Source organism: Rhea americana, unplaced genomic scaffold, assembly GCF_003343005.1.
Source record: "Rhea americana isolate MKP2758 unplaced genomic scaffold, rheAme1 scaffold_2, whole genome shotgun sequence".
Taxonomy (NCBI): domain Eukaryota; kingdom Metazoa; phylum Chordata; class Aves; order Rheiformes; family Rheidae; genus Rhea; species Rhea americana.
Window position 1 is genome coordinate 11,994,313 of NW_028186149.1, and position 22,826 is coordinate 12,017,138.

General features: G+C 39.3%; 1 protein-coding gene across 1 annotated transcript in view; it reads right to left on the bottom strand.

Moving 5' to 3' along the window:
• Nucleotides 1-251: 251 nt before the first annotated feature.
• The window catches only part of LOC146596739 (vitellogenin-2-like), a 23,090-nt gene continuing 515 nt past the window's right edge, over nucleotides 252-22,826 (bottom strand). Inside the window, exons 4-35 of the mRNA XM_085303680.1 lie at nucleotides 21,120-21,371; nucleotides 20,790-20,951; nucleotides 20,482-20,630; nucleotides 19,746-19,896; nucleotides 19,485-19,642; nucleotides 19,237-19,402; nucleotides 18,589-18,714; nucleotides 17,377-17,595; nucleotides 16,757-16,974; nucleotides 16,544-16,641; nucleotides 16,112-16,236; nucleotides 15,346-15,447; nucleotides 14,628-14,747; nucleotides 14,321-14,510; nucleotides 13,877-13,970; nucleotides 12,997-13,182; nucleotides 12,486-12,630; nucleotides 11,491-11,719; nucleotides 11,232-11,407; nucleotides 10,517-10,873; nucleotides 9,981-10,028; nucleotides 9,730-9,816; nucleotides 8,251-8,463; nucleotides 8,019-8,161; nucleotides 6,610-6,748; nucleotides 5,786-5,921; nucleotides 4,467-4,653; nucleotides 3,044-3,135; nucleotides 2,484-2,581; nucleotides 2,246-2,405; nucleotides 959-1,120; nucleotides 252-367 (exon numbers count right to left, since the gene is read on the bottom strand). Of these exons, the coding sequence (XP_085159806.1) occupies nucleotides 252-367; nucleotides 959-1,120; nucleotides 2,246-2,405; nucleotides 2,484-2,581; nucleotides 3,044-3,135; nucleotides 4,467-4,653; nucleotides 5,786-5,921; nucleotides 6,610-6,748; nucleotides 8,019-8,161; nucleotides 8,251-8,463; nucleotides 9,730-9,816; nucleotides 9,981-10,028; nucleotides 10,517-10,873; nucleotides 11,232-11,407; nucleotides 11,491-11,719; nucleotides 12,486-12,630; nucleotides 12,997-13,182; nucleotides 13,877-13,970; nucleotides 14,321-14,510; nucleotides 14,628-14,747; nucleotides 15,346-15,447; nucleotides 16,112-16,236; nucleotides 16,544-16,641; nucleotides 16,757-16,974; nucleotides 17,377-17,595; nucleotides 18,589-18,714; nucleotides 19,237-19,402; nucleotides 19,485-19,642; nucleotides 19,746-19,896; nucleotides 20,482-20,630; nucleotides 20,790-20,951; nucleotides 21,120-21,371 (5,004 nt within the window). The remainder of the gene's footprint in view (nucleotides 368-958; nucleotides 1,121-2,245; nucleotides 2,406-2,483; nucleotides 2,582-3,043; nucleotides 3,136-4,466; nucleotides 4,654-5,785; nucleotides 5,922-6,609; nucleotides 6,749-8,018; nucleotides 8,162-8,250; nucleotides 8,464-9,729; nucleotides 9,817-9,980; nucleotides 10,029-10,516; nucleotides 10,874-11,231; nucleotides 11,408-11,490; nucleotides 11,720-12,485; nucleotides 12,631-12,996; nucleotides 13,183-13,876; nucleotides 13,971-14,320; nucleotides 14,511-14,627; nucleotides 14,748-15,345; nucleotides 15,448-16,111; nucleotides 16,237-16,543; nucleotides 16,642-16,756; nucleotides 16,975-17,376; nucleotides 17,596-18,588; nucleotides 18,715-19,236; nucleotides 19,403-19,484; nucleotides 19,643-19,745; nucleotides 19,897-20,481; nucleotides 20,631-20,789; nucleotides 20,952-21,119; nucleotides 21,372-22,826) is intronic.

The following is a 22,826-nucleotide window of genomic DNA, read 5'->3' on the forward strand; positions in this document are numbered from 1 at the left end:
GGCCGAGGCGCGGCCGCAAAGACGGGTCTGGCTGAGCGGGCGTGGAGAGCAGTGCTTTATTGAGGGTCGGGCTCGGGGCAGGCGGAATTATTCTGGAGATCTCAGAGTAGCTGCAGAGAAAAGCAGTCTCGGGGCGGACTGGGCATTACCCGTGCGGTCCGCAACAACTARCGCCCGCGCCCACGGTTTCCCGGAGGGGACGCGCCGGTGCTGGAAGCGACGCTGGTAACCGGGCCCAGTGCCGCGGAGCATCACGCGGGGCAGGGCCGGCGCTCACAGGAGCACGCGGTGTGAGCGGGAGCTGCGCTCACCAAGTCCTCAGATTTCTGGTCTAACCTAGTCTGTGCTTCCACGCTGAGGGTGGAGTCTGTAAATAAGAAGAAAAAAAGAAGTCGTGGGGGGCGRGTTTTAGGCACCGAGGGACTCGTGTTAATATGAGCATCCTCGTGGTCTTAGTTTTTCACATCAGCATCTGTGTGCCGTGGTGTTACTCAAAGCTGTATAAAATGCTTTCCCACTGAAAACGATAGATTATCCGAAAGGAAGAGTACAAAGATCATACTTAGCGTTTTAGCGTGTGCAGCTGCTGAAATTTTCTCATTTCTATGAAATTAAATTCAGGTTAGACTGCTAATATTGGTTATGATGGTTGGTAATGAGACATTTTATAGTGTGCAAAAATTTTAAAATATTTCTCCCCCCCCCCCCCCCCTTTTTTTTTTTGAACAGGGAAGGCTGAGATGTGGCATACTGCCATGAATTAGGGCATTTTTTTCCCCTGCTAAAAATTCCCAACAGGCTGAGTAACTTAAATAGGACCGTCACATGAGCCCTGAGTTGGACTGTAATTCTCTGTGGCACCAGCKAGAGGATGAGGAATACGGAGCTGTATGGGAGTAAGAATCATACTCAGCTATTCTAGTCATACAGTGCGCAAATACACATTTTACAGACTTACCAGCTGCTACACAGTGGAAACCAACAGACACAGGAACAGTTTTGGTTGCTGAACAGCCTTCTACACAGTGTAAAACTGGCTCAACAGAGTAGCATTTTGAGGCCTTTTTTTCAAATGCAACGGGCTTCTCAATTCTTACAGGTTTGCGCTGCAGCTTGCAAGCTATAAAACATGGATTCTTTTAAAGTATCTATAGAATTTAAATATTTTCTTTAATCAGTTTGTAAATTAGCAACAACTAAGAACAGTGCATATATCAAGTGAAAAAAGATATGTGAAATCCGATCTCATTGAAGTAAGAGTTTCCATCAATGACTTGGGCTGTGAGAGAATCAGGGCAAAATCACAAGGACGTAAAGTAGGAATTAGGTAAGACATAGGTGTCCAAATTTGAAAAGATACTTGTGAAAACCCCTGATCMACTGATATGAAACTTCACATAAACTCTGACAGAATTTCATTTTTGTCAGTAGTGGCTCTTAGTCATCCATATTTCAATTTCTGCAGTACGTCCAGCATCACACTGCCAGGGCTGAGCAGCTTCATCTTCAAGCCTCCACGATCAAGTTTTTTTAGACCTATCTCCTCAAAGGATCTTGATCTAAGAGTATATTCAACAAAAGCCACTGTGTGCCCACAAGGTTGGGTTCCTCACAAAGTGCAGTACGCCCTACCACTGTCAGTTATGTTCATGTTGTCGTTTCTGTACAGCAGCTAAGTCGTACGAACAGTCATTCTAGGGCTGAAGGTTTTGGATTAAGTTCATCTTCAGCTTGAGGTAATCAAAATAATAGCTATTCCCTGTCTGAGTTTCCTTATATTTTGATAGCTAAGTCTAGAATATTTTTTTTTTTCTGCCAGGAAGGTAAAAGTCTGAAAATAACAGAATGGAAATAAGGGATGAAACTGTAAAGAATTAGATATGATGTCTTTTGTCATCARTTGAACTACCTGCTTTTCATAATAATGTAGCAGCTTTTACCTGCCTGGTATGGCTTAGGGAATTGTACAGTTACAGTTTTATCATCTGGAACACACATACTTGACGTAGTTACATAATGCAAAATAAATTGATGCAAGAATGCAACAAAACCAGACCTTGCAGTGAACTACCAACTTCAGGAAAAAAWGAGACTTTTTAGCCCATAGACACTAAGCACAAAGATAGTGAAAAATAGCTAATCATRTTAAAATTGATATAAATGGACTATATAAACCTTATGGCTCTTCATGTGATTAATTAATAGTCAAAGGCAATGATATTAATATATGTTTGAATGTTAATACCTCCAGTACAAGGGTCTTCTGGCACAATCCAAGACTGAGCAAAACTCACTGCATCTTTAGCTAAATATCCACTAGGCATTTGATATTCCCTTTCCTTCTCACCATCATATTTTCCACAAATACCACATGTTTTTCCAGCCATCCAGAAAGCAGCCTGAATCTTTGTGAAAATAAAGGAAATATGCATTTAAATGTGTGTATTATGAAAATAAAAGCACTGAGAAAAACAAAAGAATACCTCAAGTATATGTCCATCATAGTATAAGTTATCTATGCCATAGTCAGGAGCTTTTAGTGACAGGCCTTTTTTTTCACTGCTGATCAGCATGCTTGCATCTGCAACAAGAATGAGATTTCTTTGAAAAGGAAGTTATTATTTGGAGTCTGATCTGAACTTCCTRTTAACTTTATAAGGAATTAATGTAGGCTCTGATATATCTTGAAAGAGATGGGGGAAATGAGAAGGTGTATTCCCCATTCTACCCTGGAATAAAGAGAGGCTCAGTGACGAGGTCAGCTGCGACTGGAGTAGCTCTTAGTTGCCTGTCCTSTGGGAGTCTTAGCCCAAGATACTGGAGCACTGCTTTAGTTTGTGCAGAAGTACAAAAAATTGACATTCTCTTTCTTTGCTTATCTTTCCTGTCACCCTCTATAAAAGCCAGCATTAAGTTATGATAAAAACAGCTAATTTTCTCATATTAGGGTGAACTTTATCTGGAGAGAGTGGTGCAGGATCACATTCTTTCCTTCTTTGAGAARGCAGAAAAGATTAAATGAAAAATCAAATAGTTTTCCTACCAGAATTAGATGTGTATGGAACATCTGTTGGAGCTTGAACACCATTTATCTTCAACTGGATGAGTCCATTGGAAACATACATGTCAACCTCACTTTAATTAAAAGAAATGAGTATAAACAAATGCTTCTCCTTTGTGCTACTCAACTCACAATTTCTAATCCTGGTAGAACCAATACTGCAACACGTTCAGATCATTCTGGCATGAATACTTGTTACCCTTCAGGATGAAAATAGAGGGAGCCCAGGAAAAAGTGTCAAGAGGAGTGCTCACAAAACACACTTTCCTAGTTCTACCCAACTCAGAGCTTCTGCTTGTGGCCACAGTTCAGGAGGGGAGGTACCAGGCTWGCTGGATCCTTGACACATAAAAAATATAACTACTCTTTCATTTGTATAAGTTGAAAATGCTTTATATTTCAAAGACTGGATTCCCTACTGCACTTATGATCTCTTGCAGTTACGATCTCTTACAGCTTGAATATTCTGTGCATCTTCTTGAGAGCAGTATTGCTCTTGTAAAGARACACGAAGCACAAGCACATAAAAAACAGTACAGTTGTATGAAATGATCACAAATGATACAATGGCAAGGAATCTCTTTATCACAAAAGGTACTGTTTCTGAAAAGAGCATCCTTCTGTTTAGCCACAGAACAGGTCCAGGGAATACTMGTTTCTTTCAGTTCTCTAACATTATGGCACAGTTAGGCACACAATGTTTCAAAAAAATAAATAATTACTTGTAATGAAAACATGCAGATCAAAGCCTATTTATTCTCTTTGAAGAATACTTCCAACAATAATTCTGGTATGCATAATCTCATACCACTTCAGAGCAGCAGACTATACATTTATAGTAGAGCCTATGATTGCGGAGGTGATTATTCCAAGATGAAACAATGTGTGTCTTAAATTAATTTCAAATAGATTTAGAACATTATGCAACAACTAAGGGATAACCTAAGAGAGTTGTCTCTAATAYGGGAGAAGTAATTCCCTTTTTAGCTATGTCCACTTCTCACCTAGTGTGCTGAGATRACTCTGTATATACTAATTAGTCTAATTATTAGTTTAGTATAGGAGGTCAGACTGAATTGTTGTAACAGTCTCTTTTGGCTTTGTGTGTYTAACTAATTACTAAGAACTAAAATGAGACGGTTAAATGCTAAGAAAGTAATCAAGAATTTCAGGTGGTAAAGACTTCAGATTCCCATGAACCTCAGATGTATTTCAAAAATAAAGGACTTTTCAAAGACAAAGCAAAGTCCTAAACTCCAGTGACATTACTAGGGCGCTTTGCATTAACATCAATGATTTCTGCATGAGTCTTATACTAGTACCAATCTGCTCTGACAATCTGGTCTTCACATTTTTAGCATCATCAGCTTGACATCTATTTATCATAAAGTTTGCAATTACTTACTGACTGGCAAGTCTGACATTTATTGCTATAATGTCAGCAGACTCTTCAGGTCTCTTCATCATAACCAGGAATTTCAGTTCTGGACTACAATCCTGAGCCAAGACATGGTAGCAATTTGCAGGCATTGAATAGTTAAATTCAACTCCATTGAAGGTTGTGATCATATTTTGTGAAACTGAACAACGAGCTGAAAAAAAAAATCAATTAGAAGTAAGCCTTTTATACTTTATATAAAGCAATTATTTAACTTCAGATTTTTGACCATGTTCTGGCCTTACTTATTCCCACATGAAAGTCAAATAATTTCTTCAGATGAAATTATTCTGGATTTGCAGCAATAAAAACRTAAAACTTTGCCAGTCCACAAACAACAAAGCAACCCATTCACAGTTCAGTCATTGTGTATATAAATTCTGCTCTCAGTTGTGCTGGTGCAGCTCTCTATATATGGCCTTTTGACCGTAGTAACTGTTGCAGTAAACAGAATTTCTTAATTAATATATTGCTAACATCAGAAGAAATTCACTAAAAAGAACTGCTATTTGGCAGCATATTTGTCAGAGAAATGGCTTAGCTATACTGAGTGATACTAGGATTAAAAATAGAAGATAGTGAGGAAAAAAACCTGCACTATAGTAAAATTCTCCCRTTTTCACTGCAGTACTCTTTTGCTGAAAATCTTACCAGCTCTGATTACTTTCCAGCAATTTCAATTAACRCAGGCTAGTTTTGGTATCTACCAAATATAGGTATGATATGAGCCCACTGATTTCAAGCAAATTGTGATYTCTTATTCCAGAATTATGCAAAGCCTTTTCATTTAAAATTCAACCTGAGTAACATGATTAGCTCTTAATAGAGCATTAATGAAATGCTAATCCCTTCAAAATAAAGTACAGGAGGTGAAATTAAGGGGTAATTTTTTGCAGTTGTTTTGGCTTCTATGTAACAGCACTAATCAAGTRGAGCACCCCTGAAACCACTTGAATGTCCTTGTCATAAATTTTATGGCATGTTCTCCCCGGGAACAATTTCCACAGTGAAGCTCAGACACATTTGGGGACAATGCACCTCTTGCTCACTAAAGTCATCAACAAGTATCAGTGAAATCCCAATTTGAATATTTCATCTTTAATATAATTTTCCTTTTCTTTACATCTTTGTAACCTCACAGATTTTCATTACRAACATGGTTATTTCTGTCAAGTCCAACTGTTTTTTTAAGTAAGCGTGAAATAATTTCAAATTTTGTCAAAAGGTCAGAATCATATTTACAATGTCTGCAAAGTAAATGCTTGTGCATACAGTTAATGGCTGACCTTTAAGACTTTCAATGATTGAAAATGMTGCTTTGGAAAAGAAGTTCCAGTCAGAGGATGGTAGTGTTGAAGTTGGTGTACTTGGACTTGAAGGGAATGGTAGGGGAAGCCTTATGGCTCTGTCATAAATTGTGAGCTGTAAATCAATCACAAAACAAACATTACTGTAGATGTAAAATGTAGTATGGTGATGAAACAACATTTTCCCATAATATTCAGAGAACTGTGTTATGTACTGACCGAAATCTAAATTAGAATCAAGATCTAGGTCAGAGCTAAATATAAGTCAGGTCCTCTTTCTACAGCTCAAACTAGSTCTACAGTTTGAAATCTATAGAATAATTGTGTAAATGAACTTTGATATTCACCTGCACAGTCTTCCGAGAAGTTGCATATCAAACTTCTTCACAGTCTAAACAGTCTGCTTACCTGAGATGCACAGCCTCTCCTTACCTGTACTTTGAGAGGCCATTGTGACTCTCTAGAGCTTTGTTCTATTGTTTTCCAAGACACAGCAAAATCTAGCATTTTCCTGAAAATTAGGGGAGGAGTGGTATTTTAATCAATTATTGTTAATCTATTATCAATTACGATTGTGTTATAATGACTTTCTAATTTGATGTGTTTGCTTGCTACATGAGAAAGAGAAGTGTTACAAGATACTTTCATAACAGAACCAACTATATGAATGTAATACCATTGTAATGGGGGAGTTGCTTTATAGCTTAATAAATTTTAAAGAAAACTGTGTTTAACCAAAGCTATTAACCTTTGATTTCATAAGTACTAAATTCTCAGAGATAAAAGATTGTGGAAATAGTTACATCAGGCAGCTTGAGAATCACATCACAGGTTCTTGGAGATGTCAAAGCCATAACCATGGTTGCCTGTCGAGAGGGACTGCGCTGTTGCCTTTGGGAGTACCCAAGCATATATGCAGCTCCTGGAACAAATGTGTAGAACCTAGAAAAGGATGTGAGTGATTTCACTTATCTATCTTTGAAAACTTTGCTTAATATTTACTCAGACTAGAAACACTTAAAGCAATGTACATTCTGTGTTAGATGTCATATAGCAGGGTTTGRTGTTGTATATGCGAAGAGGGATAGGCAGACAAGAACAGCGTTAATGGGTAGCAYAGTCTTGAAGAGACTGGATGGCAGCATGCTATGAGGAGGAAAGAATAGCCAACCTGTTTTAAATGTTTTAAAGACATTCAGTGTTGAAAAATAGGCACCAAATACATTCAAATAGCTAAAAATTAGATTAGGTAATATCTTTTARTGAGGATCCTATGCTTACTAAGATTGTCAATGAGTAGACAGAGGGATTTGTATCATCATGTTCCCTTACAAGCTTGGGACTCAAACAGACAAATACAGAAAATATACCTTTAAAAAGGCTTAGTCTCAAAGCAGAACAAGGATGAGTTCTGTTGTTTTGCTCCAGGATATTCAACTGAATGGTTTCATCCACTATAGTAAGAGCAGATAACAGCTCATCAAGGTAACCTCTAATATAAAAATTATCCTCTTCAGTAGAAATTTGTTAACTAAATCACCTTTGTCTTTTTAACTTACAAGTTTATGTTGCATGTATGCTTATGTAACTGAAGTTCTTATATGTGTCTATATTTGGCAGCACTGTTWAAAAAAAGATTGRGCTTGGATATGGATCTATAACAATGATATTATTGGGAGGAAATGCCTGTATGAATAAAATAAATGAATAGTTTTCTTACACACAGTGTCACATAACATTTGCTATTTAGTGTGCAATTAGCCTTAWGGGAAGTATTTATATCATATTCTTCAGAAACTGGCTGTAAGGTGCCTAGGTCAAGAAATCACTCTCTTAAGGCGCCCTCTACAGTCGAGACTGGCTCMCTCAAAAAAACAGAGTTAGGTTTCTGCTCTGAGTGGCCCTCTGAAGCTCCATTGATTAGGAAGCATCAGGAGACCAGGTTCTTAATTCARGCACTTTAAATTAAAAGCTACAATAGATTATATGAAGCCCATTATCCTCTTTATCCTCTTTTGTTTCAAGTGGTTTTACTGCAAAAAAAAATGCACTAAGTTTTGAGAGAATGAATACGCAGAAAGACAGACATGTAATCTGATCTTACAAAATCATATTAAGGATTTTTTTCTGCTCAGAAATTGTAGAATTAAATCTGTAATTATGTGGAGCATTGTCATATGTGGATTTTTCAAAAACTAAAATAAAATCTCACCATCTTGCAGCTCTTCGGATTCTTGAAGGTACTTTTGGCCACTCTAGCTTCATCTGCACAGCTGGATGAGAAGCAAATTGCCCTGCTGCAATCTTAGAAGCAATCTTATATTCCTGGCAATCTTGGCCCCATTTTAGAGACCCCTAGTAGAGGTAAATATATATATTTTTTGTATAAAACTAGTAAGATCATTATTTTTATTTCATTTGAGCTGATCAAATTTTAATCTTACCAGCGCTTTATGGGGATTTATTACTGAAGCATCAGCACAGAGTTTCCATCTGCTTGGTCCTGTGATGCTTGAAACAAACATCTGTATCCTAGATCTCATGGGCTGTATATCAGTGTATAGCACAAGCTGGAATCCTGTCTGGTGCCCATTTTTTTGGATAGCATGAAGAACTACAGCCAGTATTGGTGGTTTAATGTCTCCCAAAAATTTAGGCTTACATCAGTAAAGAGGGAATAGAGACCACATAAGTTATCAAAGCATTAAAATGGATATATTAAAATCTTAAATAAAAACTATTCATAAAGGAAAAGTTTCATTTAAAAAGTCTTTTAAGACACCATTGTATATCATTGTTTGATCTATTCAATTCCAATGTAGTTTTGCCTCAGTCTTTCAAAGGAGAGCTGTCAAGACCTATGCAAGTAAAACAGTAATGTCATGAATCTTAGGGTAGAGTAATTTCAGTGTAACAAAAGGGAGTATGGAATAGGAACCTACTGTATGAAGAAGCAAGATTGCCCCTGCATTCTCTTCTCAGCCAAAACTCCTTCTAAAATTACTGTCATACTGACTTGTAGTTTAGGTAATAGTCTTCTTGAATAAAATATGCTTAGCCAACTGTTTAAAACCGTAATAATTTGTGTTGATAGAGGGATCTGTTCAGTGCAGCCCAGACTGTGGTACTTGCACATTAGTGGTATGTGAAGCTGTTCGAAGTTGGAGACTTGTGCCAGGTGACAGCCRTTGCTGCCAGCTGTGCCTGTGGCCAACCTGGAGGTCGATGGAGTGGGCATGTTCCCGGCCCAGTGACTGCTGGAGATTTGCTACCATGTGCGGCAGTGTTTCCCACACAGGTCCTAACTAGTGCTAGAAGCTGCACTTTCAGGTCCAAGTGACAGGAGACCAAAAGAAGTAATTTAGGCAACATGGAGCCGGTGAGGGCTTGGGCAGAAATGGGAAAAGAGTGAGGCTCTGGTGGGGAAGAAGGTGTACATGGCAAGAAYGTCGAGGCTCGGGACTGTGAGGAGCTCAGGGAAGCAGTAAGTGTGGTAAAAGGGTGGATGAGGGAGATGAATTCAAGATACATGGAAATGGGAGGGGAGAAGGTAGAACAGAGATTTTTTTCGTCAAGCTGCTTAAACTTAAAGCAGGGAGCTACTGGTGTGGTACAGAGGGGATACCTGATTAAAGTAAAACTTTTAGTATTCTSTAAGTGTGTTCTCATTTTTACAGTGAATTGTTTACTTAATGTTCCAGCGTGCACATTAAGCATATTCTAAAAAATAATCAGTGGTTATKGAAGGTTCTCATCTTTCTTTATAAATGCAGGAAATAATTCTACATAGAGGCTTTTAGWTTTCTTCATATATATTATAAATAATATGCTAAATCACCATATTTCTATTCTGTTATTTTAAGTTTATATTAACTGGAAATCCAAAGTAAATATTTTTACTTCTTGTAGATTAAGGTGCTCACCTGAGATATGGCCMTAGAGATGCCTTCATCACTAGCTGAAGAAGAAGAGGAGCTGGTGCTGCTGTTCAGGACTTTCCTTTCTGGATCCTGCATCAACAGAAAAAAATCACCCTGGAGCATGTTGTTTACCATTGGAAGTTGTTGCAGAAATAATTTTTCACATTTTATTCTCAGTGATCTTAAGTTTTAATTGCAGTAAAGCTAGTGAAAGCAGTTGTAGATCCTTCTCACAATATAAACAGAAAGTGTACCTCTTCATCAGTTGGCTTGAACCGAAACTGGTAAACAGCTAGATTTGCCTGTGAAAATAAACAGTACATAAGAAGAATATCAAGAGAAGACACAAAACTAACTTTTGACAATTGCAGTAAAAAGTTCAGTGTCAAGTATGGAAAAGGGCGAAACAAGATCACATCTTAAGACATGCTTTCGGAAATTTTCTTTCTGAAATCTTTCTGAAAAAATGTGGTACTTCTGAACTGAAATGTTTCAGAGAACTAGAATGGTTAAAAATGGGAAACAGTTCTGCTAGGTTACCTCATCCATGCTGTAGCAAACAGCCACCCTCAACAGTCTGTTTCCTCCTTCTCTGGTCCATACCCTACGCGCACGTATGCTTCTTTGTGAGTCTTTACACAACCAGCAGGGGCATACTAACCATATCATCACCACTGAGTTCTCTGGAACTGCTGTGCTTTTAATTATTAAARCACACTTTCTTGATTTCTGATACAAAAACATTCACTCCAAGAAATATAATAACAGAAGTCTAGTCTGAGTGAATTACCTGTTGGCTGGAATATGCACTATTCCCGCTGCAGTGCTTGTCTCCAGAGTGATCATCTCTGCTGCTGCTGCTGCTGCTGCTGCTGCTGCAGATTTTACTGCTAGAAGAGTCGGCGGTGCTGCTGTTGCTGCTACCATTGCCCTTGCTGCTGCTCCTGCTGCCATGTTTCCTTCCAGTCTGTCTTCCTGCTTTTTTCTCCTGTTCATTTCTGGGCTCTTTGCCATCAGCAGAGGAAGCAGTGGAAGAAGAGGATGAACTGGAGAAAGGGGCTGCACTGGGCTCTACCCAGAGATCTGTAACTGCAGTCTTGTTTTTACTATGAATACGTTTCTTATGGTGCTGTGTTTTATTTGCGACCTGCAAAAACAGTCCAAAGAGTGATGGACTAATAGCTTGTTCTGTAAAATTTCTCTGGGTGCTAGACAAGCTGCTCAGCACAGCYGTGCAAGGAAACATAACTTCCTTGCCCCAATCACTGCAGAAGCTGCACTGGAACTCCTCCAGGCCAAAAGCCACCTCAGTAAAGAGGACCAGCCTCTGCTGGATGCATCCCATGGGTCCCCTCCAGGCCTGGGACTGGCCAACAGGTCTTTCACAGATAGGTTTCTAACAAGCTTGTCCTTGCTGTCCATTGCCAGTTCTCTACATTGGACTTCAAGGGCTTGGCTTCATTTGTTGGAAAATATTCCCCTCCTCCAGTCTCGAAGTCTCTTACCTTGAACACTTTTTCAATGCCTAGAATCTTCTTTAGTTTAGCTTGTATGTTCTCATATGGAGATGATGCATCCTCTTCCTCAGACCCTGAGCTTACCACGTCAATTATTTTGGAAGCTGCTCTGGATCCTGCCTGAATCTCCAGCTGTATTTTGTCAATATCAGCATCTGTATGAACTAGAGTAAAGATACTTGTTTTCCAGAGTTACAGTACTTGAGCAGCATTCACAGAAATTAACAGACAAGCTTGTTTTCATTACCTGGTTTCAAAACTATTTTGGCTTCATGTTCTCCAATTAATTTGTGCAGGTATGTATTTCTTAAGAAAGCAGAATCTCGTGATTTTAGGCTGAGACAAGCGTAACATCCCAAACTAGCTAATTTGCTACAGAAAGTGCGTGCATGAGATCTTCCTCCTACACTGTGGTGATGTTCCTCTTCTGAACCTTGCTGGTATCCCCTTGATATCACACTAGGAATATTTCTTTGCTGCATTAAACAAAAAACACAGTAAATAAAAATATTTTGCTCAGAGAAAAAATTTGGTGCAATTCCTAAATTCTTTCTTTTATTTCTGTTAATTACAAGAATGACAACAGTTTTGCCCACATAAGGAAGCACTGCCTAAAAATAGAGAGMCAAGCACTGGAAGCAGCGGGATTTCCTCCAAAGTGCTCTGTGAAAGAAGACAGTTCTCCTTCCCAGTGTTTTCCAGGCAATTTCTCACAAACTTCTTATTAAGAACCTGAAAGAGCTCTGTGGAGAAGCTATTGCTCTGCTCGTTTTGGGCTACTAGCCCTCTTGTTCCAATTCAATATATTATTCCCATGTTAGCAGCAGACCTCAGCAGCAAAAGAGCACATAAGAGAAGGGGCTGCCGCAGTCCACTGCAGGGATTCCCTCTGGACTTGGGAATAAAATTGTACAACCTGCCAGAAACACATCGTTYGCACATTGCTCTGGCAATCCCTGAGAATAGGGATATTGTACAAAGGATGTGGCCTCCACACCCTCTCCCCTAGATTGCAAAGAAACAGCAAGACATGCTATCAAAGCAATACTATTTGCACAAAATGAACTTGTACCCACTGGGACTTATATTAGATCTGGTTTTGAATATGCCAGGCACCTGCTGAATCTCACAGTTTAATGTTTGTGATTTTGCAAGGCAGTTGCTGGGTTGTAGATGCTCAACCTCTGAGAAGTTGTCTGTTCTCTCCCTGCTTGCTATAGTGGTGGTCAGAGGCATCATTACCTTCTCATTTCCATCTCTTGAAGGTATTTCTGATGACTGAAACTGCTGCTCAGGAATACTCGGTACTTCTCCTCTAGGGAGAATATGGGATCTCTTTTCTGAATCTATTTCTTCTATGTTTCTTGAAATAGCATAAACTTCGCTCCTGTTGAGACAATAAATGGTATTAAATGGCACACCAGTAACATCTGATTTTGCTCACCCCTGCTGGCTTTAATTTTGAAGAGATATGGGCAATACTGTGTTTTTCCATATTTTATTCAGCATTAAGCCACCGAGGCAGTACTGACCTCATCAACATGCAGTCAGTTGATGTCTTTCTCATGTGACACAGAACTTATCAGTATAGTTATATATATAAAAAAATCTTTGCTGATGCACAAAAGAGAATATCATTATATGGCTGCCAATATACAGCTGGGCCTAACAGAGTTGCGTGTTTATGATTTTATAACAAGGAACTAACAATCAGTTATACATAACAAGAAAAATGCAACAAATCCTTCTTTACCTTGCAGCTGCCAGCTCAACTTCCTGCTGGCAGGGAGAGGTTTCAAGCTTAATACTTTTCTTTTTCATGTTTATCCTGGCATCAAATTTCACTGTAGTATTGGCACTGAATTCTGCATGAAATTCAAGACCACTCTGAAARTATTGTGTATTAATCCCCATCATTGCAATCACATGAAAATATACTCTGAAAGAGTGGAAATAATTACATATTAACATGCACATATTTAACCTGGAAATGCAAAATTGCATTTTCACACTGTTCGTTTTATCATAAGAACTATTATTGATGGATAAAGAGATGTATCATGTAAGGAGAAAAAGCTGAAGTGTCACTGAAAAAAATGAAGGATTTATCTGATAAACAAGGCTAACATGGATCTTTTCACCATTTTATCACTGATATAGTGCCTGAGGACCATCTAATACCAGAATCTTCTAACAGCTTCAGCCTGTGTCTAGATTACTGTTATTATTAACTATTAATATTATTATTGCAGTTGTTCTTGCTAATCCAGAACACAACTTCCTTTTCCCTCTAAAATTCCCCCCTTCTGATGAGAAAATGACATTGAACTTGTAAAACTTTTTCGTATGCAAGCAAATGCATCTTCACAGCTGTAGTCACTAACCAGTACAGATGGGAGCCTTTCTAGCTATGGCAGAGCTCTGCAGCAGGGTACAGTGCCCACTGTCAGGCTTACCAGATTGTAAGGTAAGGTAACACATGACTGTGTTGCTTCCTCATAGCTTCACTATTCCCAAATCTGTGACAAATAAAGCCCTTTTATAACAACAAGCTATCACATATCTATTTCAAATATAAATGAATGTGCATGCACATTTATATATGTATATGTGAAAATATATGTCATCATTACTTTGGCTTGATATTAGCATGAACCTCCATATTGGCTTCCAGCAACTGGGAAGGTCTAAAATTGCCAGATAATTGTGGTGACATCTGTATATCAACTGCAAGAGACAGAAAGGAATTATACGAACAGACTAGTAATTAATGCTAGTGATGAAATTTTTTTCAATAAACATAGTAGTTAACACCTGGGTAGTGCTTTTACATTTTGAAATACTCTGCACAATTATATAAAGCTTGTTACTCTGAAACAGAATTACACAAATATTTTCCACACAAAACACGCTAATTACTTCTCAAACCCTTTGGAAGTAGTGAACACTAGTATTTCCACATTACAAGAGTATTTGTCAGGATTACAGAGGGATTTAATTTCAGTGGAGGGATTGGGCCACACTTATTCCAAGGTAAACTTATGAGGAACGTGCTCCGTGAGGTGTTGGAAGCTCACCGGCGGCCGCAGTCTGGACCAGGGCGACACTGCACAGGCTGAACTCCAAGGGCAGGCCCACGGCTGTGGGGACAACATGCCGCAGCTCGGCCACCATCCCTGGGAGGATCCATTGTCTGGAAATTCCTCGTCGGGCCTCATCCATCACTTTTTTCACCACTGGCTGCCAGGTTGATGATCCAGTTAGGCTCTGAAAACAGAGAAATAGGGTAAATAGGTAGATTAAAAAGAGAGAGAGAGAGAGAAAGAGAAGGAGGTGAAATTATCCAGCACCTCAGACAAAAAAGACAATAGTGGTTGTCAGTACCGTCATAGTCTGTTGAATGACATCTTTACCAATGTCAACAAAGGCAATCTCCTGGCCAAGTACTTTCACATAAGCAGATACCAGAGGGTCTTCAGGAGGCAATTCTTTCCACCCCAAAAGCTGTGGTATTAAGGAGAGATGGGGGAGAAAGGGAAKAAGCAGATAATGTTATTTAAAACATAATGTTGCATTAACAGAGACTGGATCAAATCAAAAGGAGGCTAACTACAGTTCCTTAGTCAGAAAAMCAATAGAATTCACATAGCTCTGAACTAAAATGGCCTTTCATATGTTGCATAACTGACCTTAGTGGAACTTTCCCCAAAGGAGGATATTTTTTTTTTTTACTGCAGTAAGTAGTGGACAACCCCCAAGAAAAAGCTCATGAACAAAACTCTTACCCAATAATCATTGTAAAAGAGAAGTGCAATCTTACTGCATAACACATGAATTTTTGCTACCATCATCATCATCCTTTGTACTGTACACTGAGGGCATACTTGTGTGGCGTGCTGACACGTTGAATGAAAAGCTGTCATCCACTGATGCTATAAGTGCAATACAAGTACCTCTTCCCTGCGACTAAACATGGCAACTTTCTCCTTTCTCACTGAAATATCACAGGGACTGCTAACTGCTAGATAGGCAGGTGATACTACACCAGCACTGGTGTAAACTGCATATTTCAAACAAATCAAAAGGATAAGTATATACATACCATTTTACCAAGTTCTTTCACTGTCTTGTATGTATCATATTCAGTAAATGGAATATTATGTTTCCTAATAATATTGATTAGGCTTTGTGATCGGAGAGCCACCTGTAGGAAACAGAGTTAGGCATCACAGCAGAAGAGAGTTCAGGAATACTTTTGTATGTAGTAATACTCTCACTGAGGCCGCTCTAAATGCATACTTCATGAAGCCATTACACTTATAAGAGTACGTCTATTTGGCAGACAACTGCAGGCTATGACTGCAGATGGTGAGGACATGCTGAGGTGGCTTTCAATTAGTCAGTAGGGATAATTTTAGGGTAGCACAAAGCTCAGCRCAGGCTACAAAGACTGCCCAAGAAGCTGAGTAGATGGCTGCATGCTCTTACATAGAGCTTCATGCTACCCTGGCTGCACTGCTAGCCAAAATGTAATTTCAGCTGCTTATTGCCTGTACTTATGCAAAATGCCCAAAATGTCATGGGACTTTAGGAAGGTAGAAGAAAGCTCAGCTGCCTAAGCTTTCCTTTGCTCTCCTAGATTTTCATGTTTGTAGCTCTAAGGTTTGTAGTATACCTAACATGTTTGTAGCTGAATCTATGTGTCAAGATACCCAAAAACATGTGAAATCATAACCATGATCCATATTTTCCCTTCCACATCAGTCCTCACAGCTAAGGATGGAGTTAAATGCTACATCATAGTCCAAATGGCTTAACGAGTAATATTATATCTGTAGCAGGGATGGTTGTTGTAATGAATTATTTACCTCAACAATATCCGTTGCAGTATTTGCATAATATCCTCTTACTTTCGTGATTATATCAGATGGAAATATAGTGCCAGGATTGTTCATTAGATAAACTCTCCAAATTGCACCAGCCTTATATTCAGCTATAATAGGAATAAAATGCAGCAGAGATTTGCAATTGGGTCTCCAAGATATATAGTTCGTGTCAGATGCTATGTACATGCTGTATTARATGACAAATGATTCTGCCAGTATTCAGACCCACAGGTCTTCATGTTCGTAACCCCAAGAAGAGAACATAGTTCTAGGCAGAGTCAACAGAACCATAGTGATTAAAGAAGGAGGCRCTAAACCTACCATCCATGGTAGGATTTTGGATGAAAATTGTGGAACATGATAGAGGCATTTCTACATAAGCCAGAGGAGTTCACTGGCGTATGTAATACTCACAGGAATAACCACCAACATGAATGACCTTGCTGTAACGATAGCTCAGCCTGTCAAGTCTGGGGCTTAGTAGCTTAATGGCAATGTTACATGCAGCAGATCTAAGTAATAAAGAGTTAAAGGCATAAGATTGTTGTTGACTGTAATCAAATTCTTAGAAAAATATAAGAAAAATCACTATTTGCAACTGAAAAGTTCACTTTTTCCTCTACTTACAAATTATAGAGCTGTGGGATCCTGCCTACTGCCAAAGCCTTCATGTGTGAATATGTGAAACTGGCTACCTGTAAGCTGGTCTCCTTTAGTAGCGAGCTGGCCATAGCAGTTACAGTGGGAAGAGCAGGCTTAGTTTCTAAGAGGACAATACAAGCCACCATTCGGACAGTAGGAGCAAGTGAATTGTCCATAAAGATCTGGAGCAAGGTTTCTCTTACCTAGAGAAAGATACAGCCTATGAATACCTTGTTAAGAAATTCTTCCTAAACAGCATGTCTGATCTGCACTGAATGGAGAACAAAACACTGTGCAGAGACTTGAGTATAGAAATTGTCACTGAAAACAAAGATATTGTTGGGTGCACAGTGAACAGGACTGGAAGAAACAGTCACTAGTAATGGGCTCAACATGACAGTGATTAGAGCAACCTTGTTCCCAGAGACATCAGCAAGGACAGAGGTGATGTCAGGAATTTTGCAGTATGGGCAAGTGGAAAGTCACTAACTGAAGAACCTGCCCCAGGTTGCTAACATTACCTGATGTTTTTATTATTGCTGCATCACTAAGTTAACTCAAATCACATCTGTGAACACATTTGTTTAAATAATAATTTCAATTACTTTTGCAGGGTCTTTTCTGGCGATTTTTCTCAAGGCCAACACAGCATCAGCATGAATTCTATTTGGTAATGCAGCTGCAGAAGGTGAAAATGTTGGCAAAAACTTGAGGATGCGTTTGATACTGGCTGGCTCTCCTGCATTGCCTATAGCTTTCAGAGCCAAGGCCATATCTTCAGCACGGCCTTTGCTGGCAGCATCAGTAGCAAGATCATGGAGTGGCTGAAAACAGAGCATAATGTGTTAATCACTTCAAGTAACAATTTTATGATGATACATAAAAATGTGCATTGCCATAACAAACACAACAACTACTGGTGCAAAAACTTGAGGGAAGCTGTTCTTATTTTAATTTGTTTTTCCTTAAACAATGTTGTAGCTGATTTTAAATCGTACCTGAGCTTGAGTTTTGGGGATGTTCCTAGCTAGATGTCAGACCCAGGTAGTATTTGCAAGTTTGAGAACGGCACCAGACTGATGCAGGGGTCTCTAAAGGACTGGTGGGCCTGGCACCACTCTGTCAGCCCTGCCAGCCTGCATTCCTGCCAGGCCTGCCACAGCCTCAGAATTATACTTGCATAGTTTTCACTTCTTATGTCAATAGCTGATTTACCTAAAAGTTTTTGCTGTTCTGWGAAGATTAATTACTTTTCTCGTGAACCGGCTTTGTTTCTATCATTTGGGGAAGATTTTAATCACATTCTAATGCCAGCAGGCCATCTCAGCGCTGTGATCTGCCTGTCTAAGGGACTAGAGTGTCATAGTCCAAGGAAAATGATGCAACATTTCTGATGGTGATATGCAGTTACGAAGCTTTAGAAGGCCTGACCTATGATACATCTAGAGCTTTGCTTATATTCACACTTAGTGCCTTTTTAATAGATCTTTAGTATAAGCTACTTACTATAAAAGAAGAAGAAGCATAATTACCGTGCTTTAATCCTAAATGTTATACATAAATTTAGTTTCAGTTTGTTTACAGAATCCACCATCCCCAAGGGCTTCTACCTTTGAAATGCTGAACTGTTAAGACCAGATTTTTAGAAAACATCAGGTTGCCATTTCATTCTATCTTTGCGATTTTGCAGGCAATCACAGCTAGGAGTGAGGCACATAAACAACTAGTTACCTAATTACCAACATTGTGAGAACTAAATTAGAGGCATTTTTAAAATGTCTTCACTCCTTATAAAATATGAAATGAGAGCCACCTACCTGAAGAAGCTCATTACGCAAAAATGAAGCCTGAGCACTGTATCTATTTACCATGCAGCCATATGCCAGGTAAACAAGTATTCGAAGCATTGGTGCTTTCTGGATTTGGGGACATGTCAGAAAAGTCTGCAGAAGTAAGAAGTAGCATTCCTTAGTGTTCCTATTTACTAGAGCTGGAATTTAGTGAACATTTCCCTTGCATTTTAGAAATAAATAGATACAATTATTTTGGATATTTCTTAGATTTTTTAAAAGTTAAATCAAATGCCAATCTTTCAGATATAATAACAATATTGTTGCTCCAATTATAAAGTATGTACTTTTACCTTTGGTTATGTGATATTAAATGCTTCTTTTATATATATATATATGTTTTGGCAAAAAGAAATCAGTGGCAATTTTCCTAGGATTTGTGGGTTTTAATAGCATTAAATAACAAAGTCATTAAAATACTTTAATGTATTTTAATGTATATACAGGTATTTGGAAACATTTTCTAAAACACATTCTCACAGTCTCGATTTTTCTGAATATGCTGCATTTTACAGTATTAGAAGGAAATGTGTTGCATCTTACACTTATAATCCTGCAAATTCACCATTAAAAATGAATGCCTGGGATATAGAATGACGAATAATGTGTACTCACTGATGCGATTTCTAGGGTTTGCTCATTGGGTGTAACAAAATGGAAGGCAAGAGGGAGAGTCACAGCTGCTTCCCAGATGTTCAGCTTCTCATGATGAATTTTTTGCTTAAGGAATTTGAACGTGTCAGTAGCTCCAGCAGCACAGACTGCACTCAGAAACCAGTGCCTGCCAAGAAGGGAAGGATTCCTTATCTCCATTACCTAGTATTTCTCCAATCAGAAATGCTGGCTGAAAGCAATGCAGTTACCTGTAAGGAGGTTCACTTGCAAATTGCACCCACAATGACTCAATTTGATCAAGGGTCACTAAGCGAAAAAGCTGGATCATCTGTAAGAATTTGGCTGAAGCTTCTTTACTGGATCCTTCTTCATTATACTGAATTAATTGTCGCAGTATTTCTGGTAACTATGAAAAAAACAGAAAGTATAAAAGACTGTCTAAAATTGTTTTCTGATAATCTGTTAACCTTACAAATAATGAAAGAGTATGAAAAATAAGTATCTAGTACCTGCAATTCTGGATTTTTGAACTTTATTAGATGGAATGGCATCTGGAATAGTTCTCCTGAGAAATTGTAATGGAGATTCCCATGGTTGTGCATTTCAGCTTCTGGTGGACTTATGGGAGTGCTTTTAATGTCAACCAAAGTCAATTCTTGTCTTTAAGGGAAAGAAAGRAATGCACAGCTAACACCTTATTGACTTGTGCAAGCAGTGGATATATAAAATTGTTGCAGTAGATTGAGTGGTGCCCAACAAGATAGTTATATTGACTGCAAATGGATCAGGCACTTCTCAGGTTCATTCATTATCCAGGTTATTTGGAAATAGCATGGGCATGGTGGGAGCTTTCATCAAAGTTTGCAAAAGTCACTGAGAGGTTGCATATATTGCCAGATTTAAAATAAAGGGACTGAAAATGCAAATGGCTGGATCCAACCTGCCATGAGACACTACTAATTTTCCCTGGAGAGCCTTGGCTTCAGGAAAATTGGCTGCTATCGTGCAGCAACTTCATCTCTGCTAATTACAAAAAAAAAGTCTTGTTCACAGGTAGGGCAGAGATCACTTGCCTGAYCCAAGAAACCAACCCCAAAGAACCTAGGACTTAAAAAAGCCTTCCAGTTGCAGTGAAATAAGATACTTGTTTAACTCACTCATCCTGAGTAAATATGTTTTAAGCATCTCATCCTGGCTCTGATAATTATAGATGCACTTACAGGCACACACTGTAACTACTCCTACCTTGCTTCCATGACAGCAACACCATCAGGTTCATTGAATGGAGCAATCTGATACATTTGTTCAGACACAGCAGATGTCATCAAGGCCTCACTGTCATTATACTTCATCTTGTAAGTGAACATCATTGTGCTTTTAATGTTTCTGACTTTCTAAAAGTGCAGAGAAACTCATTTACGAATAGGAATAGTCAGTAGTTAATTTATCACAGATGAGCTAAATTCCTTATTAGCATCAGTGCAATGGATGTGTATTAAACAATTGCTTATGCCAACAATGAGTTTGGCAGCATATACTTGCACTGTTCATACCAAGGGGCAGGTAGGACAAGGGCGGATGTAAGCCATTCCTATGTTCTTCACTGCTTTATCCCGGCAGTCAGTTAGATCCTTGCTTTTGGATATGGTYGCACGATTATTCTTGCTGTCATCCTGGATAACGTATCTGGTTTGGCAGATGCCTTCAATCCCAGCCTGTGAGTATTGATAAATGCAATGAACTTATGAAGCCGAATACTTGAAACAGGCCTTCATTACAGACACAAATAGATAAATGAAAACTGCCTGGGAAGTGTATGTGCAGGCATGTTACTATGTAACAGTAAAATGAGAGTAACAATAAAGGAATGGAAAAAAACAAACCTCCTGTAATTCATACACATTTTGTGACTTTTTGATGGTTATCTGCATCATGTTCAGAATTCCTCTCACTATGTTAATACATATCATGGGACAGTCTTCAGGGGCATAAATACTTCCAACCCTTCCCTCACTGTATTCAAACTTAAAGGCTTGGGTGAAACATGAAGCAATGGTCTCTGTGAGCTTTGAAGCTGGGGTGAATGGGTCCCTGGGCCAGAAGCCATTGTATTCTTCCAGCTTTGGTGATCGAATCTGCAAATAAAATTAAGAGAACATAATCATCATTTTTTCCATCAATTTAAAACAATGCAATAACAAAGAAACCAAACACTTCAGTCCATAGCCAGGCACAAGCCACTTGTCCAACACTGCAGGAAATGCTTTCCTTCTTAACTCCTYGCGCTGGTCCTAGGAAAAGGTCTTGAAAATACAATTTCCATAAAGGATTTCTGCTAGAAGAATAAGAACATGCAATCTGTCTTCAAAAGCTCTGCAGATCTGGTAGAGCTTACTGGCTATTCAAGTGAGTGAAACATTGGCTGTCAGCAATCTGTATGGAAGAGAAATTCTTTGCTTTACCCAGGTTTTCAGTGAGCTTTTATTTCAGTCTAAAAAGCACAGGCAAGCCATCACTCAGGCKGCCTACCTGAACACACGGTGACTATTACGGCTGCTGCTCACTGCACACCGTGTCCCAGACCAGCAAAACAAAAGCATCTCTAACGGGGAAGCTGAGCTGACCACAGGTCCTTAGAAGGCAGATGGCCCAGTGGCAGCTGATGTCCTTTCATTTGGATGTGGTTTTGATCTATTCAAGCTTATGAAGCTTTCGAGCTTGCTTGCAAGCCCTTGGCTGCTACCTAGTGGGAAATGTGTGCCTACATGCACATGCACGTACACATAAACACACATACATCTCCCACCCACATAGATAAAAATACAGATTCCTGGTCAGTGGGAAATGGTGTGGTTTTAAGTGCTCGACTTTCTTCTAGGCATTTATAATTACTGCTGGCAAGTGTGACTTACTTACCCTTTTGTCACATTAAGTCCTCAAAGTAAATCCTACTCAACACTTGTGCCTGTAACTGCTAAAGCTATAGCAACCATAACTAAGTTATAGAGAGCCTGTAGTTGCAGAAGTGTGTTATATTCAATAACAGGAATTTTCTGCTGCTCTTTGAGTAATATATGCATGGGATTCAATAAACTATTAGGATAAATTTTAAGTGTTCTTCTACAGCTTTCTCCCCACATGTTTTCTTCTAAGTCTCTTTTTTTTATGGCCTTCCGTTCCACGCCAGTATTTTAAGATGTTCCTTACAATTTTTTTTCATMAGAAACAGCCCTCCCAGATCTGCCCTCGTTATACCAGGCGCAAACATTACWGCTATTTCTTCATGTTCGAAGTCAGTGCCTTTGCGAGCAACCCCGAAGGCCGGGTGAGGGGACGGAAGGGGACCTCTCCGGGGAGGCGTCGGCTCCAGCCCAGCAAACACGGGCAGCTCACGCTCGCATCCTCATCCGCCCCCTCCCTCGGGCCTAGTCGCGTTTCCTCAGTAAAACCACGGTGGGGACCTCTTTTCAAACCGTATTTTTGCCCGCGGCGCTCGCCCCCGCGGCGGCGGTTACCCTCAGCACGTGGCCGCGGCCGTCGTGGTCGGCGCCGGGCGGGCGGCCCAGCTCCAGCCGGCAGCTCAGCCGCGC